The 24,607-nt window shown below is 45.7% G+C and overlaps 1 protein-coding gene across 1 annotated transcript; it reads left to right on the top strand.

The window, feature by feature from the left end:
* Window positions 1–19,041: 19,041 nt before the first annotated feature.
* Window positions 19,042–24,137, top strand: PIM3 (Pim-3 proto-oncogene, serine/threonine kinase). Its single transcript, XM_076329273.1, has 6 exons — window positions 19,042–19,579; window positions 19,921–20,030; window positions 20,197–20,247; window positions 20,569–20,932; window positions 22,237–22,413; window positions 22,546–24,137. Exons 1-6 carry the CDS (start codon window positions 19,495–19,497, stop codon window positions 22,728–22,730), a joined length of 972 nt encoding a protein of 323 aa, XP_076185388.1. The 5' UTR covers window positions 19,042–19,494; the 3' UTR covers window positions 22,731–24,137.
* Window positions 24,138–24,607: the final 470 nt, after the last annotated feature.

Below are 24,607 nucleotides of genomic sequence, written 5' to 3'. Positions count from 1 at the left end.
TCCTCCAGAGAGGCGACAGGCACTGCAGGAGATTGGGTTTGCATGTTCAGTGGTTCCTTCTGCCATTTTCTGCTTATTGGTTTCTATCTACATAGTAGAGCACATTAGCATCTGTGCAATTACAAAACCTGGGAACCAAACGTTGCAGTGTTGTTGGAAGTTGACGTTTGGACAAACAGATTTCCTCATACTAATTTATGGGATCTGAACGGGGTGTTTAGGTTGTTCTCTCACAGAAGGAGAGAACTAAAAGCTGTTCCACAGTGAAGGATGGGGTACACTACCTTCCTGATTCCATAGAAAATTCCTCCACATTCCTTCAAATTCCTCCACATTCGATAATCCAGAAGAAATACTTTGTGACACAGTAAGTATTTGAAGCCTTGAGACATTTCCCATGTGGGGCACCTTCTAGTATGGCTATTGACCAAGCACTTGTGAAGCAGTTGCAATAAATAAAGGAGTGCAACCCCTAAATAATTGGTTAGCACATACTTCTGAGTCCCAGAACTGCATAATAGTCCACATATCAGCAATGAGCCAAGTCACTGAAGAATCTGTTTCCCAGAAAGAAAAGGCTTGATGAGTAATGGAAGACAGACAAATAGGTAGGAAATAGCTAAAGGAACAGTGGCTGCTTTCATGACTCAACAAGGGATTTCAACAAAGGGTGAAAAGATGCATTTCTGAGATCATCTCCCGGTTAGACAAGCATGAGTACCAGCACAAAGGTGAAAGTAAAAATATACAGCCAACAATGGAGGGCTGGACCACAGTAGCTTTGACTTAAATAATCTCTTGCTGCCACTAAACAAGACTCAAAGATGTGGCTCTACAGCAGCCTAAGTAAATCTAATTACTGGCTGTTGCAGTGCTGCCTTTACCTTGCTGCTCCTGATCAGCTTTGGTGCTTGACAGACAAGGTATGTGTAAGTGCAGAGTTTGGTTATTTCTTTGCTAGTCTAGTTCTATAATGACAGAGGGATAAATCAGCCACGGTACTACTGAGCACCAACATCAACGCAAGAAAGCAGTGGGAGCGTACAACTGAAGGGTGTGGGTAGAAGTAGGCAGGAAGGGGAAAAAAGCACTTCCTTCCACAGTAGCGCTCAATCACAGCCCAGTCAGGCGTACTGAGACATATTGGGAAAATAAGTATTCTTATAGGAAAACTGATGGTCCATGTTGAAGGAAAGATCTACAGTTCCAGCAGGGGTGTTAGTTTTGAAGATAGAAGAAATACTAAGAGAAAGATGGATGAAAAAAAATCTCATCCATCCTAGCACTTCACATACTTTAACTGTATGTCCTGTAGCAGTGATGCTATCAACTCCCAGCTTTCCTAACTGCCTCAGCATCTAGCTCCAAGAGGCTTCTATCTTGATTTCCCAGGGCACAAGACCTTCAGAGCAAATCCACACACAGCCTAGACATCTTAGGGTGCACCTGGAGAGCTCAAGCCAACCAACACCCAGAAGTCTGTGCACTACTGTGTCTTCACACCATGTCCGTGCTCTTTGGCCTTTATGCATTCCCCATTTCTTCAAAAACTCCACAGTGTCTGAAAGACACACAACCTTCTTTTTCATAATATAGTACCATTGGGTCAAGTCACACTTCCAGGAATCTGTAAGCAGGACTATCCTGGAAGGTTTTAAAACACTATTTTTCTCTTGTCTTTCCCCTTTCATACAAGAGAAAAATGAGTAAGGTTACCACTTTTCCAGAGCCAGTGAGTCTTACAACAAGGCCAAAAGCCTTGGGGGAAGGCAACCCTACCTTGGGTACAAAACGTTTTAGGAGATCCTTTTTTGTTCTTTGTAATGCATAATCACATCTTTGGAAAGAATAGATATCATCACCAAAACAAGGAGGAAACAATGTTCAACTGTTCCACCCTCAGATATCTCCAGAGAGCTTAGACGAGAGGTATCCTACTTGCTGATGCAGCTCTTCACCATTGGTATAAGAGCAGGCACACCAGGAACCATCAGAATCAAAGGCAATTTAATAAATTTTTACATTTGCAGTACAGAATCCTGAAGTAGTAGGTATAGTCTGTAGTGGACCCTTGGTCCATTAGAATATAATACTCACCCTGTTAGGGTATGAAGATATACTGAAGGCATACATAGTGGATTTTGAATACAAGACAGATTTCTGCCATCTTGTTTCTGTATGAAGGAAGCAGTAAGCAATATTTTGCCTGTTTCTGCACACTAAGTGGCAAGAGGTATACAGTTTAATACACAAGTGTGTCAGACATTGCTTGTGAGATGAGATTTCTATCTGCCTTCATAAATGATGAAAGCTGTTTTGCTCTTGGACTTGGTATGCCATTCATTGTTACTAACACTGTTGTTATGGCATTTAGAAATTTGAAATTAAGAACAGACTCATTACAGTGACAACTAGTCTGAGGAAAGCTTTTCCATTCACTTCTAATGCATTCTATGATTCCTTATCAGGCTCTTAAAGTACATCATGCCAGTTTATATGATGTTATGCACCAGATCTCAATGTCTTATGACATTCTGCTATCTGCAATGTGTAATCCTGAAATCAGAGCAGGCAATGAACTGCATTTGTTCTTTATATAATACTTTCACCGGTTGTTATTTCCCGTCAAAGTGCAAAGTTCAGCAATATGGATAATCATGGACCCACACCAAAAAAAAAAAAAAAAGATAAGCGAGCAATACAATATAACTTGAAGAACGAAATTAAAAATGAAACTAAGTACAAGATATTTGACTGTACTACTTAAGCCTATTTTTCAGAAATATGACCTTCAAGGCTGATAAATCCTTCTTCTGTTACCTCTTTGTCCTGGGTATAAAGAGGCAAAAAAAGGCCCATTTGCTCCAGCAAAATAAAGTATGTAATGGGAATCATAAAAAGTGGTAGGACAGTAAGACCACAACTGCATAGATGTGTCTGCAATGGTCTTATTTAAATCTCTCTTATGGCAATGTAAATCCTTTTGAATTCAGTGGAGAAAATCCAGGACACGAGAAATTAGAACTGGGCCTGAAATCCTTGTGAAGCGCTGTGGGAACAAACACAAAAGTGTCCAATAATATGACAGCAAGTGGCAGCAGACATAACAGCTTCTCTTTTGTGAATTATTAGAGGTGTGCGGGCAGAACTGATATCACTACGCTTCACCTCTTTTTACTTGCACAGAATTTAAAGAAACCATAACTAAATTATATTTTTATAACATAAGACTTATTATTGTTATGGGAAATCCCAGCTAAAGTGATTCAGCCTTGAGATCACTTTATCTTAATGTTCTGACCTAAAAATTGTAGCAGACACATCAACAAGTGCGTCTTTGCCCCAAGGGTGGCAGTGACCTTCTGAGGGGCAAGGCACAGAACTGAAGGAATTAACAAACATTAGATTTTAATCTGGTGCCTCAAGTCTGTAAGTGTCCTCAGACAGGTACATTTTACACACCTAAAAATGGACTTCAACATTCACATCATGAATTTAAATCTTCTATTTCACCAGAAATGTCATCTTCTATGAAATGGTATGAAAAGCAGTTGTATGGCAAGCAATACAACATTGACTCATTCTCTTCTTTTTGACTACAGGACAGATTAGAAATTATGAGGGTTTAGATTTAAACTACAGCGACACTACCTTCAGCCCATGTATTTCACACATTTTCAAAATGTAGGAATTTATTATTAAGTTTCTCACATTTGTCTTTTTTTAAGTATTAGTAATATAGATATACCAAATTTCCCCGCAGACAGATGGCAAAGAACAGTAATTAAATATGGAATCAAGAAATGTAAAACAGAAGTTAAGAAAACCAGGTAACAGGGGAAATTAAAATTATAGGCAGAAAAATTCTGTGTTCAATAGGACTAAGGACACCAAAAGATTTTTAATAAAAATCAGGAGTAAAAGAAATCCTAGTTCTTGTGAACGTTGCTACAAAGAGGTGGCAAGAATATCAATTACATCAGAAAAGGCAGATGACAAAATTGTTAATCATGCAGGAAAAGGCAGAGGTGTTCAACATGTTTCTGTTCTGTATTTGGAACAAAGCTAAGCATGTCTTTGTACCATAAAATAATGGTGAAATATTTCCTTTTCCAAGATCAGCTAAGGATGATGTTAAAGAGAAGCAATTAAAAATAAACACTGCAAAATAAGCAGGCCTGGGTAACTTTCTCCCAAGAATTCTAAAACAATTAGGAGTCATCTAGATCCTTGAGAATTTTGAAGACTCAGAACCGGCTTTTCATCTTGCCTTTTGGAATTTTCTTTGCCAATGCTTCAAATAGAGAAATGTTATGATCCAACGCAAAGTAATGGCACAGCCACAACAGGACCACCAATTAAAGGGGGAATTGTTAATGTGTATTATTTTATCCCATCAAATATCAATTCCATTTGTATTTATATGGCCTAAATTTATATGAGGGCAGCATACAGTTGTGCACATTCCTGTTGGTTGGCACTCTGGAAGCATGGTTGATACCTCATTGAAGCATTACAGAAAGATGACTGCATTTATCTTGAACAATTTACTCAAAATTATGTACTTCACTGCTAGCTCACCCAACTAAAACAATATATTGGCACTTCTGGGTGAAGCAAGAATAACAAGAGTGAAGGACACAGAGGTTCCCCATGTGAGGAGATAACCCAAACTCTATATAGTAACAGAGACGTGGTTCTTACAGAAAGTGCTAGATACCTCAGCCTCTGACCTTAGTTGGAACTGTCAACACAGGCTTTCTCACATCTATTTTAAATATAGATTCTGAACTACTAAATATTGTCAGGCTCAGTATCGCAACCAAAGTCTGCAGAAGCAGAATACTGTTAGCTGCCCCTGCTATTTGCGGAAGCAAAGAGAGTGGTGCTTGTCATCAGTTTCCTTCTCAGGTGTCATCCAAAAAGAAGTCTTAGTCATCATTCTCTAGCCTAAGCAGTGCTGGGTACACCTTTGGCTTTTCTACTCACTTTCTTGCAGTACAAGCCACTTGGCCTTTTTCAGTTTCCAGCTCCATTAACCTAGCAATTATCTATAGCTTCTACTTCAGTACCAGCTAAAACACATTTTTAGCAACATGTTCAACACTGCTACCAGCTCTCTCAATACATTTTTTTCTGTATCACTGTCTTAAATGCAGATAACTTTGTTCCTTTTCACCTCACATGAAATATACATTTTATGTATAACAGTGTCCTTTTATACAATAAATACAGAAATGACCTCTGGACCAGGATTCAGAGTCCAGTATTCCTCCATCACACGAGATTACCCTAACCAGGAGGGACACACTCAGAATGCTTCAATTGTGATTTCATTTGGAATTTAAATTCTCAGGGTTCAAGAATAATTCACACTGCCTACCCTCAAGAATCACTTTACTTTTGAACATACCTGGGATTGATACAAGTTATTAAAGAACTCCATTTTGGTGTCCATGGAATCTTGTGCTCAAAACTACACACTCCTCATCTCAGAGCGTGGATGCACTCAAAGTACCATTAGCCTGGTAACTAGAAGACCTTCCTAGGAAGCTACAGCTGTGCCTCTTCTTAATGCCAAGAGTCTAGAACACAGTTCTTCCCTTCTTTTGTAAGGCCCTAAACACTGGAGTATTTTAGTACTTTCACCACAGGAGGATGTTTCATTCCCGAGCAGATGCTGTTGCCCTCTGCCAAACTCTGAGTTAGGTGCCTCTTCAGACATACCCTTCTGCATGATGAACATCCACGCTAGTACTGAGGGTTAGTCAAAAGCGATTGTCAAAATAACTCGAGTAATACATGCTCTTCTTCTTCAACCTCAGGGTGGGCAGCCAGGATGAAAGCTGTACACCTCATGCTTTGCATTTGGAAAGCAGAATCTTTGGTCTGTGGCACAACCATCTCTTTCTTGTCTCAGATTCATTGCTGCTAACAGACAGTGAAAATTTTATGGAAAGGTGGAAAAGATGTAATTAGGAACAGGGAATAATAAGTCTACTGGCAGCAGTCTTTAGCAGGACATGATCACAGTTTCTAACACACTGCAGAAAGGGAAGGGCTGAAGGACAGAGTTTTCAGGTGAATATCACTGCTGGAAGCCCGGCAGAGCTAAACAATTATTAGAATTTGAGTGTAAGGACTTATACTGGCTCACTGACATAAACAGACTTGAGAATGACCTCAAGATACATCCTTACTTTCTGTGTAGACAAAAGCACGAGTTAGGTAGTTATGGCTGTCCTACATGCTATATCCACACCAATCTGGTTAAGATTGGTTGTGCATTCATGGAGCATCTGAAAATCTACAGTAAACCAAGAACACACATAACATCTTACAGGAACACAGTTACTGAATAGTAACAGAAAGAATTATTCTGGCATCTGAACTATCAGATGCCTGAATAATTTCACATAACAGCATATCTGAGGCTTCCACATAGGAAGATGACAAAGCAGATGACAGCAGATGACAAAGGACCTGCACAACAGTCATATCATTCTTGAGCAGTAGTAGGAGGCCAAACAGGATACCCTTGCCATCTAAAATGGCATCTTTTTACATATTTGAATTACATCCTAACTACGCATAAAGACTAACAGAACACTGAGTCCCCACCTCCTCAAAATCAGACCCTTTGGAAGGCTCTCTATATAAATTAAAAGCCAGAAAGTCTCACATTTGGTCTCAAAAACATGTACATGGGAAAGCAATAAAAGATAATATGGCTAAAATATTCAAAATGGACCTATCGTCTTGTATGTCCCAGCTTTTGCTGCCCAATTTTGTTATCTTTTCTTGTTTTTCTGTGGACACATTTTTACATCAGGCATAAGAGACTTACCAGTTTGAAATATGAGTAAAATCATCCTTTCAGAAAGCGTAATAGTTAAATTGTAGCATATTTGTTGTTAGATTTTAACATTTAGGAAGCAATTAAAAAAAAACCTCGATAAGATACTGATTAACATAACATAAACTATGATAATCTTTACGAAGTCCATGGAAACACTACAGAAAAGGAAAAATTATGATCACAAAGATAGTATACTACTACTGGTAAGATACACAGTAAAGTGTCCTTTGATCACACAGTCATATGGGGTTTATGGTACATACCTTAGTTATCTATGAATAAAACATTGAGCAAGGACAGTCACTATGTTTTTAATTATAGTATAACTGTTGGAGCGCATTGAGCTGAGCCTTGATCAAAGATCGTTTAATGATACTCATTCCTTCCCATCCTTTTTTTAATAGTACATTAACAAACCAGGTATCAACTTTCTGTATATGCTAAATGGAATTGTTCTTCTCATAGACTTGATCTGACTTCGAAAAATAAAAAGTGCGGCCTATGCTGACAAGAGTAATTATACTTACAGAAAAATGTACTCAATACGTAACCTTCTCCTCCACGTGAACTTCTGTTGTCAATTACATACATTAGCACAGTATTGAGGATCCTTTGTACAAAGGCACACACACCAATTCAGCTCGCTTGTGATACTGTCTGATACTAATGAAAGTAGCAGTGACTAGTGACAGTTCTGCACAAGACTACACGTGGGATGCACATGCAGGACTGGAGTTTTCGCTGGTTAATAATTACATTCCTTTAGGTTAGCAAAGATCAGGAACACCAGCAGTTTGTCAATCAGAAAGCTGGGGCACACCCATTCAAAGTAATCTGGTGGTTCAAAGGACAGATCTTGTTTCTGTGATTACGGTAACTGTACAGTATTTTTCTCATTACAGAGTGGTTGAGAAGCTGAAGTGGAGAAAGCGGAGATAGAACTCACAGGAAGTGATGGTAAGGTAGTAGGAACAGTTTGAATGCTTTTACACTATTCAATTTTGGCTCATGAAGCCTTAACTAGGAGCTTACATAGCCATAAAACTGGTCGAAAACTTAAACTGCTGTTCCAAAGTGGATCCACCTATTGCACTTAAAAATGTGAACTTACTCCATCATGTCCGTATTACGACTACGATATTATTTTAACAATTCTTGATTTAAATCCCCCACTACCAACTGTCCTTTCAGTTTCTTTTAAATGACTCCTCTTGCTTTTAAAATTAGAAATATATCTCTATGTACAGCAGAAATTAGTAGCATAGGACCATATAAACATATAACATTTTGTTTCACAATGTTGGTATTATAAGTTTGGTTTTAAATTTAGTGTCAAGATTCAAGACAGATCAAGTGAAGAGCCGACAGCTCTGTATATTGTCTCTTTTTGCAAGTCTTAGGTGATTTTATTATTATTACTATCATTATTATCATCATCATCATAATCATTGAAAACCAATTAAACTTTTCTATCTGTTCTCAAGTATAGAAAGACACATTAGTACTGCCACTGACTTTTGGAATTAATTTATGATTAACAAATTACTGAATTATTTTACTGGGATCATAGTGATGTGCCTTTTGGATCAGGTCACAGATCCAATGGATTGATCTAGATTTTATAGCTATGATGGTCACAACTCAGATAGGCTTTCATGTATTTATCCTTCACATTTCAAAATTTTCATACAAGAATTTTGAAAAGGGAAGGTACAACAGAATCCAGTTCAATCTGTATTCTAACATTTCTTTAAAACTCAAACACAGGCACAAGAACAATGCTTTTCTGCTTCATCCCATACAGTAAATGTCCCTCTAAATTCATGATTTCCACATGAAATCTTAAGAGATCATCTATTCCAGTGTTTCTCTAATTTTAACTGAAGGATTCTAATTTTAACTGAAGGATTATGTATTGATCTACTTTTGCAACTTGCTATTTTTTACCAAGCAACAAAAAAAGTAAACCTTGACTTTTTTTTATTACTTCTCTTTTTCCCCCCCTGTTCTGTTTGGTTGCATGTGGGCAGACATAAAATTCATAGAACACTTTGTGATGTCTTACTATTTCCACCGGTACATACATTATAGGTTGAAAAGTACTCATCCAGTCTATCTCGTTGAACAAAACACCGGGATCAATTTTTCACATCATTGCAGCGGTTTAAGTATAACACTACTGAAACAAACAGAATTAAACCAGCCAAATACAGGACTTTATTAAGAATTCCTTGTTACACAAACTATTCCAGCACTTTGGCTTACTCTGTACAAAGACCCCAGAGCAGGCAGAGGTGGACCACCTCCTCCTTACTCACATTCCTTATTCATTGATTTGCCAATGTCAATATCAACTCATTCTACAAGACAGAAGGTTGGTTACCACCTTGAAACTCGAGACTTAATAGCCCTTCTATTATTTTTATCCTCCAATTATAACTCTGAATATTCTTGTTATCCCTAAAAATACAATACTCTTTTTAATCTTGTTACATTCTTGGCCTTTGTGATTTGGCAGAGAGTTCCACGGTCTAATTACAAGTTTTATAAGTAGAGGTAATTACAGGTTGGAGGGTTTTTTATCAGTTTTGAATGTTACCTTTTAATTTTCCTTGATGTTCCTGTGCTTATGTTAGATGACAGAGAACATGGTCATCTAATCTACTGTACCTAGACCATTATTTTACTGCATCCCCTTTCTTAACCTTCTCTTTAAAGTGAAAAAAGGCCTAATCTTTCAAAAGAGGGTTTTTTTTCATATTCTCAGTCATTCTCATTACCTTTCCTTGATCCCACTTTAGTTCTCCAATACATTTTTTGAAATAGGGAAAACAGCTGCTGAAATTGTGCAATCTCTCTATTGAACACAATGTGCCATCTTCGTAACAGTGGAAGATGAGGTCCCGAGAACTCAGTCCTGTGGAGAGCCATGCTCTTTGAGTCATAAATATTAATGCTGCAGAGACTTTGTAGTCAGACTTCTCTTGACACAATGTCATGATATCTAATGCAAATTCTGCATCAAATCTCTAATTTCTTTTTACACGTGAGCATATCTTCTTGCCTTATTTTAAATCCAGTTTCAATATGAGGTCTTAAATTAACAGAGGACTACATCCACAGTTATCCTCTGTTACCCGCCTGTACTTTACTTCTATAGTTTGTTGTTTTCTTTCCATTCCCAGGCTGGGAAACTCTTCCTGTGTGAGACTTAAAGAGCTATCAAATACCAGGTGGGGGGAAAAAAAAAAAGTAGATACTTCTAGACTGTGGTGGTAAGAGATTACCTCTTAACCTCCTCCCAAATAAACAAAATAGATTGAGCTATTAAAGCTTCATGTTTTAGGACACCAGTCCTAGACCTTGTATTCTCCTTAAAAGCCTTTCCAGTTTTTCAACCTTCTTTTAACAATACCCCAGGATTGGTCTCACTAACACTGTATCAAAGAGGTTACATTCTTTGCCTACTCTTAAATTAATACTCCCCTGATAAAAGGTCACTGTTCACCGCCTTAGCTTACAAGTGTCTTCACCAGACAGGTGGTTATTTCTACAAGTGTCCCATAGCCCTGTCCATCATTACCACATTTCTCCATAATCTTTTATATGCAAAGGCTATTTCTCATTTCCATTATTTCTGTTACTTTTACCATGGAAGAGCCTCCATCACAGATCAGATACTTCTAGTGTTCTACACACTAAATAAAAAGATGGTCTTTAACTCAGGGGTATCTTTGGATTGCTCCCCTCTTCTTCAACCCCCAGCTTGAGCTGAACTCATTTCACCAAGAACAAAGTATATGGATGGGCAGATTAACCTTAGAATCATAGAATCATAGAATCATTGAGGTTGGAAAAGACCTCTAAGATCATCGAGTCCAACCGTCGACCCAACACCACCATGTCCACTAAACCATGTCCCTAAGTGCCACATATACATGTCTTTTAAATACTTCCAGGGATGGGGACTCAACCACTTCCCTGGGAAGCCTGTTCCAATGTTTCACCACTCTTTCAGTAAAGAAATTTTTCCTCACGTCCAATCTAAACCTCCCCGGCACAACTTGAGGCCATTTCCTCTCATCCTATCGCTAGTTACTTGGGAGAAGAGACCAACACCCACCTCGCTACAACCTCCTTTCAGGTAGTTGTAGAGAGCGATGAGGTCTCCCCTCAGCCTCCTTTTCTCCAGGATAAACAACCCCAGTTCCCTCAGCTGCTTCTCATAAGACTTGTTCTCCAGACCCCTCACCAGCCTCGTTGCCCTTCTCTGCACACGCTCCAGCACCTCAACATCCTTCTTGTAGTGAGGGGCCCAAAACTGAACACAGGATTCGAGCCTGTGCGGCCTCACCAGTGCCAAGTACAGGGGCACGATCACTTCCCTACTCCTGCTGGCCACACTAGTTCTGATACAGGCCAGGGTGCTATTGGCCTTCTTGGCCGCCTGGGCACACTGCTGGCTCATGTTCAGCCGGCTGTCAACCAGCACCCCCAGGTCCTTTTCCGACAGGCAGCTTTCCAGCCACTCTTCCCCAAGCCTGTAGCGCTGCATGGGGTTGTTGTGGCTGAAGTGCAGGACCCGGCACTTGTCCTTGTTGAACCTCATACAGTTGGCCTGGGCCCATCGATCCAGCCTGTCCAGGTCCCTCTGCAGAGCCTTCCTACCCTCGAGCAGATCAACACTCCCGCCCAACTTGGTGTCGTCTGCAAACTTACTGAGGGTGCACTCCATCCCCTCATCCAGATCATTGATAAAGATATTGAACAAGACCGGCCTCAAAACTGAGCCCTGGGGAACACCGCTCGTGACCGGCTGCCAACTGGATTTAACTCCATTCACCACAACTCTCTGGGCCCGGCCGTCCAGCCAGTTTTTTACCCAGCGCAGAGTACACCTGTCTAAGCCGTGAGCCACCAGCTTCTCTAGGAGAATGCTGTTAGAGACAGTGTCAAAGGCCTTACTGAAGTCCAGGTAGACCACATCCACAGCCTTGCCCTCATCCACTGGGTGGGTCACCTGGTCATAGAAGGAGATCAGGTTGGTCAAGCAGGACCTGCCTTTCATGAATCTGTGCTGGTTGGGCCTGATCCCCTGGTTGTCCCGCTCATGCCTTGTGAGCGCCCTCAAGATGAACCGCTCCATAATCTTCCCCGGCACCGAGGTCAGGCTGACAGGCCTGTAGTTCCCCAGATCCTCCTTCTGGCCCTTCTTGTAGATGGGCGTCACATTGGCAAGCCTCCAGTCGTCCGGGACCTCCCCTGTTAACCAGGACTGCTAATAAATGATGGAGAGCGGCTTGGCGAGCACCTCTGCCAGCTCCCTCAGCACTCTCGGGTGGATCCCATCCGGCCCCATAGACTTGTGAGCGTCCAGGTGGCGTAGCAGGTCGTTGACTGCTTCCTCTTGGATTATGGGGGGTTCATCCTGCTCGCCGTCCCTGTCTTCCAGCTCAGGGGGCTGAGTACCCTGAGGATAACTGGTCTGCCTGTTAAAGACTGAGGCAAAGAAGGCATTAAGAACCTCAGCCTTTTCCTCATCCTCGGTGACAATGTTCCCCCCCCTCGCATCCAATAAAGGATGGAGATTCTCCTTGGCTCTCTTCTTGTCATTAATATATTTGTAAAAACATTTTTTGTTGTCTCTAACGACAGCAGCCAGATTGCGTTCTAGCTGGGCTTTTGCCTTTCTCATTCCTTCCCTGCATGCCCTAACGAGATCCCTGTACTCTTCTTGAGTTGCCTGCCTCTTCTTCCACAAGTGGTAAACTCTCCTTTTTTTCCTGAGTCCCAGCAAGAGCTCCCCGTTCAGCCAGGCCGGTCGTCTTCCCCGCCCGTTCTTCTTACGGCGTATGGGGACAGCCTGCTCCTGCGCCTTTAAGACTTCCTTCTTGAAGATCGTCCAGCCTTCCTGGACCCCTTTGCCCTTGAGGACTGTCTCCCAAGGGACTCTCTCAACCAGCGTCCTGAACAGGCCAAAGTCCGCCCTCCGGAAGTCCATGGTTGCGGTTTTGCTGCCCCCCCCTCCTTACTTCACCAAGAATGGAGAATTCTACCATTTCATGGTCGCTAAGCCCAGGACGGCCTCCGACCACCACATCTCCCACCAGTCCTTCTCTGTTTGTAAACAGCAGGTCAAGAGAGACCTTGACATTAAATACAACCTATTAACTATATGTTTGTGATTTCATCTGCCATTCTGCATGAATGCTGAAATACATCCTATCAGCTCACTAGGAACAGAAGTTTAAGATATTTCTCCAAGATCCAAAGTGTACTAAAATACGCATCATCTTTTAAAGTCTGGTCATATCTTGTTCACTGATTTATTCATCACTTATTACTACCATGTCCTAAGTCCTGATTGTCTCAAAGGAGCATTGCTTCTGTAACAATCTAATAATGGTTATTTTCATAAAGTCCTTGTTCCAAACAGCTAATCAGACTGCTGACAACATCTATCCATATATAATGTATATAGCCTGATCTGAAAAACAGTAATTGTAGTTATATTAGACAGATTAAACTTCTAGCAATGTTCCCAATGGCAGATGGTAAATAGATAATCTCTGCTGATACATATGTATCACCAATGATAACATATAAGTGCAACCGAAACTGTGTGTCTAGGAGGGGAAACAGGAGATTAAACAATAGGTATATACTACCTAGACAGAATGCAAGAAAAATCCTGTTTATTAATGTAGAAACATGAACTAAAACAGAAGTTTAATCTCTTAGTGGTAGGAGTCACCTTTGACCGAATTCACTCAGTACTTTGAGTGACAAAGGAGAAAGAATGTACCATATCTGGAAATGTAAGGTCTATTACTGATGGAGTTGTCAACATCTTTCCCTAATCACTCATAATTCTAACAACGTGTTCTTTAAATGCAAAGAAATAAAGAGAGGTTGTGGCTTCATAAGACACACTGGTCAAAAGGAAAGCAGTGAAGTTGCTGAAAAAGTGCCCGAACAACCTGTCTGCAAGACCTGGCAGAGTCAGACATATCTGTTATCCATCCTAATTTGCAAGTAAACAGGCAGGTATAGCAGGGGCCTGCCTTAGCAGCACAGTGAATATATGACAGAGCTCAACAACAAAAAGGAAGCATATGGGAGGTGGAAGTGGGGACACGAGGAGGAGGAACACAGCAGCATTGCCCAGGCATACAGGGATGGAATTAGAGGGCCAATGCTTGTGTGCAGTTAAAATTGCTGAAGGATGTCAAGGGTAACAACACTTTTGCAGCAAAATGGGAGATGGAGTAAAATCTAGGCCTGCTGCTGAACACAGCAGGTGACCTTGTGACACAGCACACATTCAATGTCTTCTTTGTCTCAGTTTCTACTGGCAAGGTCTGCTCTCAGGCCTCCCAGAACTCCACGTCAAGTAGCAAGGATCAAGTTAGGGTCTATTTAAACAAGCTGGAAATGTAGTACAAGTCCATGGGACTGGACAGGATACATCTGAGAGTACTAAGACTGCCAGCAAATGTCATTGGAAGGGCACTCTCTGTCCCTTGTGAAAGGTCACCGTGATCAGAGGAGGTTTCTGACAACTATAAAAATGTTATGTCCATCTTAGAAAATTGCAAGAAGGAGGATCTGGGTGATGACAGGCTGACCAACCTTCTTTCAGTTGCTGGGAAAACAATGGAGCAAGTACTCATGGAAACCATTTCCATTCACCCAATGACAAGAATGTTATAGAGAACAGCCATCTTGAATTTCCCAGGGGCAAACTGTGTTTAGTCACTCCGATTGCCTTCTACAACTACATTACAGGCTCTCTGGGTGAGGTTAGAGTAGTAGGTGTTGTTCTCCTTGTCTTTAGCAAGGCCTTTTATACAGTTTCCTAGTGTCCTTGCAGCCAAACTGGGGAGATATAGGTGGACTACAAGGTGGGTTAAAACCTAACCAGATTATCGGCCTCAAAGGGTAGCTAATAACTGTTTGAAGTCCAACTGGTAGGTGATTCCAAGTGGTATTCCCTGGGATCAGTACAAGGGCTGATATTATTTAATATTTTCATCCATGATCTGCATGATGAGAGTCTCAGGAAGTACAAGGTGATACCAAATCAAGGGGGGCTGTTGGTATACTGGAGGGTATAGCTGCCATTCAGGGAGACCTCAACAAGCTGAATGAGTGTATAACAGATACATCTGTTTTGAAGTTCCAAAAGGATAAATACAAGGTCCTGCATCTGGGACAGAATATACTGACGGAGGAGTGCAGGCTGGGACTAACGGTCCTACAAGAGAGGACCCAGTGGACCACAAACTGAACAAAGTCAGCAGTGTGTCCTTGAGGTGATGAAGACTAACCACATCTTGGACTGCATTAGCAAGACCATGGCCAGCAGGTCAAGGGACATGATTATTGCCCTCTCTTCAGCACATATGAAGCCACATCTGGAGCACTGTGTTCAGTTTGTTCTCTCACCAAATAAAAGAGCGACTGAAGAGAGTCAAGTGAAGGGTCATTAAGATGGCTAGGAGCTTTGACATACAAGGAGGTTGAGATACCTGAGAATACCAATATTCTTATCAACTTTAATGGACTTTTACTGCTAGAGCATTCTTAGCAGCATTCCTTACAGTCACATTATGCGAACAGATGCATTTTAGTAGTCCCATCCAGAAGACCTACAATGACCACAGGCATATATTAGAGCACATTAATGTCACCAGTGCAGTACCTGATGATGTGCCACAGCAAACTTTGAACTGGGCTCCATACAGACATTAAAAGATAGCCTGAAGGTGGTACTGTCTCTGTGCCGCAAGCAGAAACTCCCATGCATCTTCCGTACTTCTGTGCCTGACAGGGACCGTTGCACAGAAAAATGATTTGTACATCAAAAAACAAACTGGCATCCTACCCTTGAATGATTTTCCATTTATAGTTGCAAAGCCACTGCTAAAGAGGCCAAAACTAGTTTATAAAATATTTCTGCAGCTATAATTGTTTAGGACCACTGAACTGCATGTTCCAAGCCAGATCAAAAGGAGCACCACAAACCCATGAAAGGCTTATGTGTAAAGACAGGGTAAATTCCATGTCTGGGATCCATCTGTAATTCTGTCAAACCAAGAGTCCTTGTAGCTGTATACAAATTAAATGTCTGTCTGCCAAAATTAAGTGAACGAAGAACAAATACCCCCTTATCACTAAGTACAGTAACTACCTTGTTTTCTTTAATGTTAAATATAAAATACCCTTCTTTTTACACTGTTGTGAAAGTACAAATCAGATCAGGAGTTATACCAATATCAGACTGATAGTGGTCTTTTTTTAGATTACCACTTTGCTTAAAACGTAGATGTGTAAAGGTATGCTATATTCTTCTGACTCAAAGTATTACAGCTGATACAGCTGAAGAAGATGTAGCTTAAACTCAAAAGGGTTTTGAGGAAACTCTGTATTATTTTCTTGAACAGGTTCAAGGCAAGTATATCACTGATTTACCATAGATTGACAACACAAAAATGGATTTAAGAAATCGCAAATGCAGTTGGAATGAAAAGGCCTGATGTTTTTACGTTTGCAGACTAGTGATACATGCATGATTTTTCATGCTTAGCCATGTAAAAAAAACCAGGAATTAATAACTACTTGCAGTGTTAATTCCCTAAATAATTATCACATGCATATTAATATTCAATGCCAGTTTTCTCTCTTTAAAAATATTTGCTATTGCAATAACCAGAGATCTCATTTCGGAAGTGAGAAACACTTCCTCTCCATTTAAAACAATATTCATAACAAGCCACTGACGAGGATTATAGCAAAAGGCAGATACAGCTAAATTCTTTAAAATAAACCTGGAACATGTATTGCAAGATCATGAGATCTTCCTACGGTTTGTACTTGTTTATATTTCAGCAGCAATAAACATAGGTATAGCATACATATGCCATTACCTGGAGAAACTTGCTAAAAACTTATTTCATGTGATTAGAGATAGCCAAAAGGCAGGATATCTAACACCAAAAAAATGGCTTTCTTATTAATTTATGTGATAAATCCAAATCATTAGCTTTAAGAAAAAAAAAAATCTGTAAACATGAAACCTCCTGAATTCTTCAGCTGCTCAATAAACCAAATAGTTTAGTTTGGTTCCTCTGCAAATACCATGGTCTGTACGAGAGGTAGTTAACTTTTATAGCCCAACTGATCGAGCTTCAAAAAACACATTCTGGGACACGAAGGGTTGAAACTGCGCCTGAAAACTTGACCTTTACATCAGCTGGTCTAATCTAATAAAAGATATTACCTCTCCCTAGAAGCCCTTGCTTTGTTTATGGGCATGACTGCCTGAGATTACAGCACTACTATTACCAGACAATGCCAACTGCAAGGCTCTCCCAGTGCCCAGGGTGGGAAGGACTGCCAGCTCTTCAAGTGATTGTCCAGAAATACCCTCACCTTAGGGATCCCCGTGCAGTACCGGTATCTCCAACTCCACTATTTCCAACAGAGGGGAGGTGAGACACTCCCGTTATGCACCTGGGTGGGACTGCGGTGGCGTAAAAGGGGTGGCAGTGCCGGGGATGCGGAGGTGCCGTCTGCAGGCGGCACGGTATTCCCCGGTTGAGCTTCAGCCTTGCGCATCTGCACGCCATGTCGCCGCTTACACGCATCTGGGTAGTAGTCTAAGTAGCTGCTGGAACAGTTATTAAGATACTGTTACCCACCCAGCACAGCACTAATTAATTTCTAAATCAGCGGCCCACAGCTTTTGCTGGACAGACACTCGGCAAGATGCCCTGAATGCTCTCGGGCTTTCCTCTCCCCCTGGACCCTCCCGGCTGTCTCGCTCTCCCCTCAGGCGAGGCCGGTGCCGGGGGGCCTCACAGCGGCAGCGCCCCAAGAGCCGTTAACGGCCTCCTCGGGACCGCTCCGGGCGCGGAGGGCGAAGCCTCATGGAAAAGGGTGCCTCACGGAAAGCCGCTGTAAAAGTCTCGTCGGAAGAGGACACTTAAAAGCTACCTTGAGGTCGGCCGGGGGGGGGGGAAGCCGCCCCTCGGCAGCCGGGCCGCGCCCCGCCGCCGCCGCGCCCCGATTCCTGTTGATGCAGCGCCCCCTGCGGGGCGGGGCAGGCGGCGCTGCCGGGCGGCTGAGGCGCCGCGGACCGAGCAGCGACAGGGCCGGAGGGGTGCAACAGCTTCGTGTCCTTTCCCGGCGCGGCGCCTGAGCGGGGCGGGGGAGGGGACGGAAGCCCTCAGCTCCTCGGAGGCGCGCCGCCGGGGCACCGGCGCCCGCCGCCGCGCCGCATCGGCCCCGCGGGGCTTCCGCACAGGGGAGCTGACTGACAGAAGCAGGCGCGGAGGGCAGGCGCCCGGCGTCCCCTCCGCGCTGGCACGCCGCCGAGCTGCGCCGAGGCGAGGGGGGCAGCGGCGGGGAGGAGGAGAAATCGCCGCGGAGGGCGGGGGGAGAGCGCCACGCGTTACTTCGGCGAGCACCGGCTTTCCGAACAAGCGGGCTTTGACCCGCCGCGCCGGGGGCCGCCCGCACCGCAGGCCAGGTCCGCCGAAGCCGAAGCCGCGGTCCGGCGTGCCCCGGCGATGGCGGCGCCACGCCCCCGCGCGGCCCCAGACGCAGCGTCTCGGCCGGCGCGGAGCGGAGCGGAGCGGAGCGGAGCGACCTTCCCGCAGCCGCGGGGCGGGGCCGGGGCCGGGCCCGGCGCGCCGCGGCATTCCCGCCCTGCCGCCTGGCCCGGCTCGCCGCATGCAAATGAGGCCCCTCCTCATTGGCCGCGCCGGTAGCCCTTTGAAAAGGCGCCCCTCGATTGGCCGCGCGGAAATGTTAACGCAAATAGGAGAATCTCCCCCCCCCCCCCCTTTTTTTTTTCGCCGCTAATGTGTGATGCGTGCCTCAGACAGCCTGTAACTCTGCGCGCCGGTTACTACAAATAAGTAGTTCCCAGCCCCCCGCCCTCCCCCCGCCCGCCCGCACGATGGGGCGGGACGGGAGGCTGCAGTCCCGGCCGCCGCACCGCGGGCGCCCCGGCGCGGAGGGGAGGGGGCCGCTGGGGCGGCGGGGAGAGGTGTTTCCCCCTCCCCCGCGGAGGGATATCCTCGGCGCGCTCGCCGCGCTCTGCCCGCACCAAAATATTGGGAGTTAAGAGGCGGCTCGGCGGCGCCGCTGGCTCAGAAGCGCGCGGGCAGGCACGGCGGCGGAGCGGCTCCTGCGCCCGCCACGGCTCCACTGCGGCGCCCAGCCCGCTCCCCGCCGCGGCGGCCCCCGCAGGGGCGGGTTTCACGCGCGGCCCCGCAGCCCCCAGACCCGCCTGCCTCCGCGGACGGCTCCGGTTCTGCCTGCGCGTCCCAGCGCCCTGAGCGGCTCTCGCCGGTTAGAAGAGGGAGCGCGGGAGCGGCGCCCTCGCCGACTGTCTTTCGCCCGAGGACTTGGTGCCACCGCCGCGTGGATCTGTGCCGGCGGGGGCCCCCGAGGACTCCGTCGGTGCCCGCTCCCGGCCGCGGAAGGAGCCGCGGAGAAGGTCTCGGCGGCCCGCCGCCCCCAGCCGGCTCCGGAGAGAGGAGAGCCGCGCCGCGCCGCCGAGCGCTCAGCCGGGAGGACGCCGGCGGTGCCACCGCGGGGGACTCGCCGTCCCCCCCCCTCGGAAGATGTTGCTCTCCAAGTTCGGATCGCTGGCTCACATCTGCAGCCCCACCAGCATGGACCACTTGCCGGTGAAGATCCTCCAGCCAGGTACGGCGGGGCCGGCGCCGGGGCTGGGGTGTCCCCCTGCGAGCGCGGCGTGCCGCGCCGGGCGGGGCGCGGACCGGCCCCGTGCTACCCCGGGGTGCGCGGGGAGGGCACCTCCCAGCCCCCGAAACTTCGGGGTGCGCTTTTTTCCTTTTTTTTTTTCCTCCAAACTGAAGAAGACAATTTATTAAAAAAAAAAAAAAAGCCGTGGGCAGAATTAGGGCAGCGCACACAACGTGCGTCCGCCGGGCAGAGCATTTTGGGGCTTTTTTAATTTTTTTCTAATTTCTGGCGCAGCGCGGCTGCGGACCCTAATGCGGTGTGTTTCCCTCTCGTTTCCCCAGTGAAAGTGGAGAAGGAGCCGTTCGATAAAGTCTACCAGGTGGGCTCCGTGCTGGGCAGCGGCGGCTTCGGCACCGTCTACGCGGGAAGCAGAATCGCCGACGGCTTGCCGGTGAGGCGCGGGATGGCCGCACAGCGCTTCCCGGGCGGGGGCGGCGGGCGGGAGAGCGGCGCGGCGCGGGAGGCTGCGGGCGCGGCCCGGCCCGGCCCTCCGCGGCGGGGTGCAGGCTGTGCCCGCCCCGCCGCTCACGGCGCCTCCTTTCCTCCCCGCTCCGCAGGTCGCCGTGAAGCATGTGGTGAAGGAGAGGGTGACCGAGTGGGGCACGATTGTAAGTACCATGGGGGGGCTCCGGGGGTTGCTGCGCGGCCGCGGGCCTCCGCCGCGGTGGGGCTATTGTGTGGGCGGCGGGGCCCGCCCCGCTGGCGCGGCCTCTGCGTCGGGGGGGAATTTGGCGGGGGTTCGCCGCCGCAGCGCCGCGCCCGCCCCTCGGACTGCGGCAGCGGCGGAGGGGGCCCGCCGGCCGCGCCCTCCTCCCCGCCCTCCTCTCCCCTCCCCTCCCTTCCTCCCTCCCTCCCCTCAGCGCGGGGGCGCCCCGGGCCGCGCCGCCCCCCCCCCCCCCCCGCTGACCCGCGCCCCCCTCTCTGCCCAGAGCGGCGTCATGGTGCCCCTGGAGATCGTCCTCCTGAAGAAGGTGGGCTCCGGCTTCAGAGGGGTCATCAAGCTGCTGGACTGGTACGAGCGGCCCGACGGCTACCTGATCATCATGGAGCGGCCCGAGCTTGTGAAGGACCTCTTCGACTTCATCACGGAGAAGGGCGCCCTGGACGAGGAGACGGCCCGCGGGTTCTTCCGGCAGGTGCTGGAGGCGGTGCGCCACTGCTACGGCTGCGGCGTGGTGCACCGGGACATCAAGGACGAGAACCTGCTGGTTGACCTCAGGACAGGCGAGCTGAAGCTGATCGACTTCGGCTCGGGGGCCCTCCTCAAGGACACGGTCTATACCGATTTCGACGGTACGTGCCTTCCCCGCGCCTGGGGCAGCCCGGCTGCGCCGGCTTTGGCCAGAGCCCCGCACCCCTCCCGGGGGGATGCCCTCCCTGTAGCTGCCGCTTATCCCGTTTCTGGCGCCTGGCAGTAGCGAGCGGTGCCTCGGATGCAGGGGTTCATATCAGGTCTGTCGGTAATGGAAACCTTTGGACCCGAAGCAGCTTAGGGGTGTTCAGTTGCGTAGGAAAGAAGCGATTCCAGGCAGTGACGCAGCAGTTTATATTTCCCTGTCTTGGAAAAAGCGGTTTTTTTTCCTAGAGGGCGATCTGTTTACATGGAGGCTTTGCCAGTGTCGGATGTTTCCATGTGTGGATATGCAGTTTTTATGTGCGGTGCTTTTTTTTTTTGCTTTTTTTTTTTTTTAACTGGAAGCAGTAGCTCCCCCCCCTCCCTTTCCGCCGATGTCCTGGAAATCCCGCATTGCAGATTTTAAAGCGATGGGGATAAACACGCTCCCTCGAAACGAGCCGGTACTAGCGTGGGGGCCGGGCTCGGCGCTTTACAGATGGGGAAGGTGAAAATCGCCCTGGGTGTGACAGAAGGGAGTGTTTCCCCCGCCCTTTGAGTGTGACTGATGTAACGGGGGACTCTTCCCCCCCCCCCCGCCCCCCCAGCTGCCGCACTCACATCTGTTTGTTGTGAAACCCGAAGCCCCGCCGCACGTGACCCTCAGCATCACGAATTCCCGGTTTTGTTTGGTATCCAAGGAGCCCGCGGGCACCCGGGGGCGGGTTGGGAAAAGCTGCCGCAGAGAAGCGCGGGGGGGGGGAGGGGGGGCGCTTAAAAACGTAGAAATCGTAAGCGGCCCTGTTTTGTTCACTGCCTTGCGGAATTGGATAAAGCAGATTAGCCGGGTGTAATACGGGTAGACCCGAGTTTCACCTTCTTGCCGCCCTCCCGTCTCCTCCCCGCCAGCCCCCTTTGTCCTTTTGTGTCTATTTTTGGTGTGATGCTGCAGACGCCACGTGGTCAGTGAAAGGGAGCTTGCCTCAGTAAACAGTCAGCTGATGGGGCTGTGTTATTCCTTGCAACAAAATAGCGCAACCGGATGGGCCAAGTCTGGTGGTGGTGTAACCCCACAGATGACCTGAAATTACACCGCTAATGGCTTTGGCCCATAAGAAATTAAAAGCTTTTTTTTTTTTGTACTCCCAAATGAGAAGTTTATGAATTTAATTTAGCCCGAACTAGAAGGAGCTTCTGAGCAATGGGGAAACGCTCTAAACCTTGACTTTAATTTTTTTTTTGTTTTTTTTTTCTCTGCTTTAAGGAACGAGAGTATACAGCCCTCCAGAGTGGATCAGATACCACAGATACCATGGGAGGTCAGCAACGGTATGGTCTCTGGGAGTTCTGCTGTACGATATGGTTTGTGGAGACATCCCTTTTGAGCAAGATGAAGAAATCTTGAGGGGACGATTATATTTCAGGAGAAGAATTTCGCCTGGTGAGTTGTATAGGGGTCAAATGGGGGCTTTTTTCATAATCCTGTACATTTGAGCTTGTACAGGTGGATTTTTTTTTTTATTCAGGATTGTCTTTTTACTTACCTAAAATGGCTTTTGTTTATTTGTTACAGAATGTCAACAGCTGATCAAATGGTGCCTTTCACTGAGGCCTTCAGACAGACCAACACTTGAGCAAATTTTTGACCATCAATGGATGCACAAATCTGAAGTAGTGAAGTCTGAGGACTGTGACATAAGGCTACGGACCCTTGATACTGATGTATCTAGCACAAGTTCAAGTAATGAGAGTCTGTGAATTACTAAGGACCTCGCACTGGGAGGGGAGCTACAAGCAGAAAGACCACAGTGCTGCTGCCAATACGTAGGAGGGGCTAGAAAAATGCATTCATTATTCTGTAGTTGAATCTTTGTCTGAGGGACTTGATTTTATTTTCCCCCTTTGCTGGTTTCTGCTTTGGAATGAGAGATTTCCTTTGGAAACGCTGATGTTTGGGAGTTGCAGGCCAGTACTTAGTCAAAGACTGACCTTATTAAGAAAGCAGTGACCTCTTGAATACATGGTAAACTTTTTTGCTCTCATAGAGCCTGGACTAGATTTTATTTGCTTTTGAGTGCCTTTTTGAAAGCTGCTTCAGTGGGACTTTCTTTTTTGAGCTGTGTATGTCCAAAGAAGATCCAGTTCATTATAGGAATTTGCTCCCTTTAGACTCAGTGCTGGAGGAAGCAGCTCCTATGATGCATTGGAGAACATGTTCGGTGATTGAATGAAGTAGTCCCATCCACTGGTGATGGAATACTTGAACACAGACATTTCACTCCTGCCCCCTGGCCCTTTCCAAATCCAACCCACCTCTGCTGCTCAAAATATTTCCTATAGCCTGCACAGAAATATGAACAGGTATATCAGCTTTTTTATCAGAAACATTTATTCATGTTTCCTTTTATCATCTCTACCATTGGGCATGAGAAGCCCCTTTCTCAACTCCCCCTGGCCTTTTGTCACCCTGCGAGTCTTAAAGTATGTATGGGCATGTTGAATGCACAATCAATGCAATATTCAAGGACTTTACTTTTTTTTTCCCATACCTGTACAATGTGTTTATGTAAACTTGGTTTTTCCCATGTACTATACAGTTATTTATTGTTTGGAGTTTAGAAGACCTCCCACAGGTTTCAGCTGTGGCTATTTATTTGGTTAATTTATTTGGTTAGAGTTATTCAACACTGTGCTTTCCCCTCCTTCTCCCCATGGGAATTCTAGTGGTTTGCCCATGGCACTTTTTTTCTGCATTCCTGTCAACTTTTGGTTTAAAAAAAAAAAAAAAAAAAAAATTTCTGACCTTATCAATTTTTGTTGGAAGATGGAAAATTGTTGTACAAAGTCTAATTTAAGGGAAATAGAATGACTTTTTAAAGTTAGTCAGTATGCCTTTTGTCTGGTATTATTGTACCAGAAATGTAAAGTAATGCTGTTTGGAAGGGTTTTAAATTATTGACATTGTACAGTCTCCGTGCATTGGCTCTGGAAGGGTAGAGTGGCAGAGTCACAAACCTTAATTTATTTTAATAGCTGTGTTTCTGTGATCTGGTTGCATTTATGCAGCTTGGATTTGGATTTTTTTCTTCTGTTTAACAGTGTGAAATGTATGGAGATCATATTTTTTATACAGGTATTTCAATTAAACTTTTTTTGTATATAACAGTTCCGTGTTTGTGTGCTCACTTTTATCTTCACCGTTACTCTTGATGCCAGAACACGTATTCCGTTACCTTCTCTAGCTTGTAAAGGCCTACAGCAGCTCAGCCGGAGTTAATAGGTCTATGCCTCTATGCCATTAAGTGGTGACCATTTTGGAAGAATTAAGCAATCCCTCATCTTGACTGTATCTGCTTCTCGATCACTGTATTTGATGTTGAACTGGAGAAGGCTACAATACAACAGCACTGATGGCCTACATAGAGGGGAATTGGCCAGTAATGGTGGGGTTTTTAACTCCGTAAACACTGAATAACTGAAATACTACTGTACTCATTGTCCTTAAGTGTAACAAGGAAGGATTTTTGTAGTTGCTGGTGGTTACTGTTTTCACAGTTGACATGTTTACTTTCCATTACATTCAATTTCCTTCCTCCTGCTTACCCCTTCCTCCCGGGGGTGGAAGGGGGTTTCCT

The sequence above is a fragment of the Aptenodytes patagonicus genome, chromosome 1, assembly GCF_965638725.1.
Source record: "Aptenodytes patagonicus chromosome 1, bAptPat1.pri.cur, whole genome shotgun sequence".
Classification (NCBI taxonomy): Eukaryota; Metazoa; Chordata; class Aves; order Sphenisciformes; family Spheniscidae; genus Aptenodytes; species Aptenodytes patagonicus.
The sequence above is the reverse complement of the archived record's forward strand: the minus strand, read 5'-3'. Positions and strand labels throughout refer to the sequence as shown.

Coding starts and splice junctions, on each gene's coding strand:
- PIM3 (XM_076329273.1), top strand. CDS start 19,495: ATGTTGCTCTCCAAGTTCGGATCGCTGGCTCACATCTGCAGCCCCACC. Junction 20,031..20,196: donor GAATCGCCGACGGCTTGCCG/GTGAGGCGCGGG, acceptor CCCGCTCCGCAG/GTCGCCGTGAAGCATGTGGT. Junction 20,248..20,568: donor TGACCGAGTGGGGCACGATT/GTAAGTACCATG, acceptor CTCTCTGCCCAG/AGCGGCGTCATGGTGCCCCT.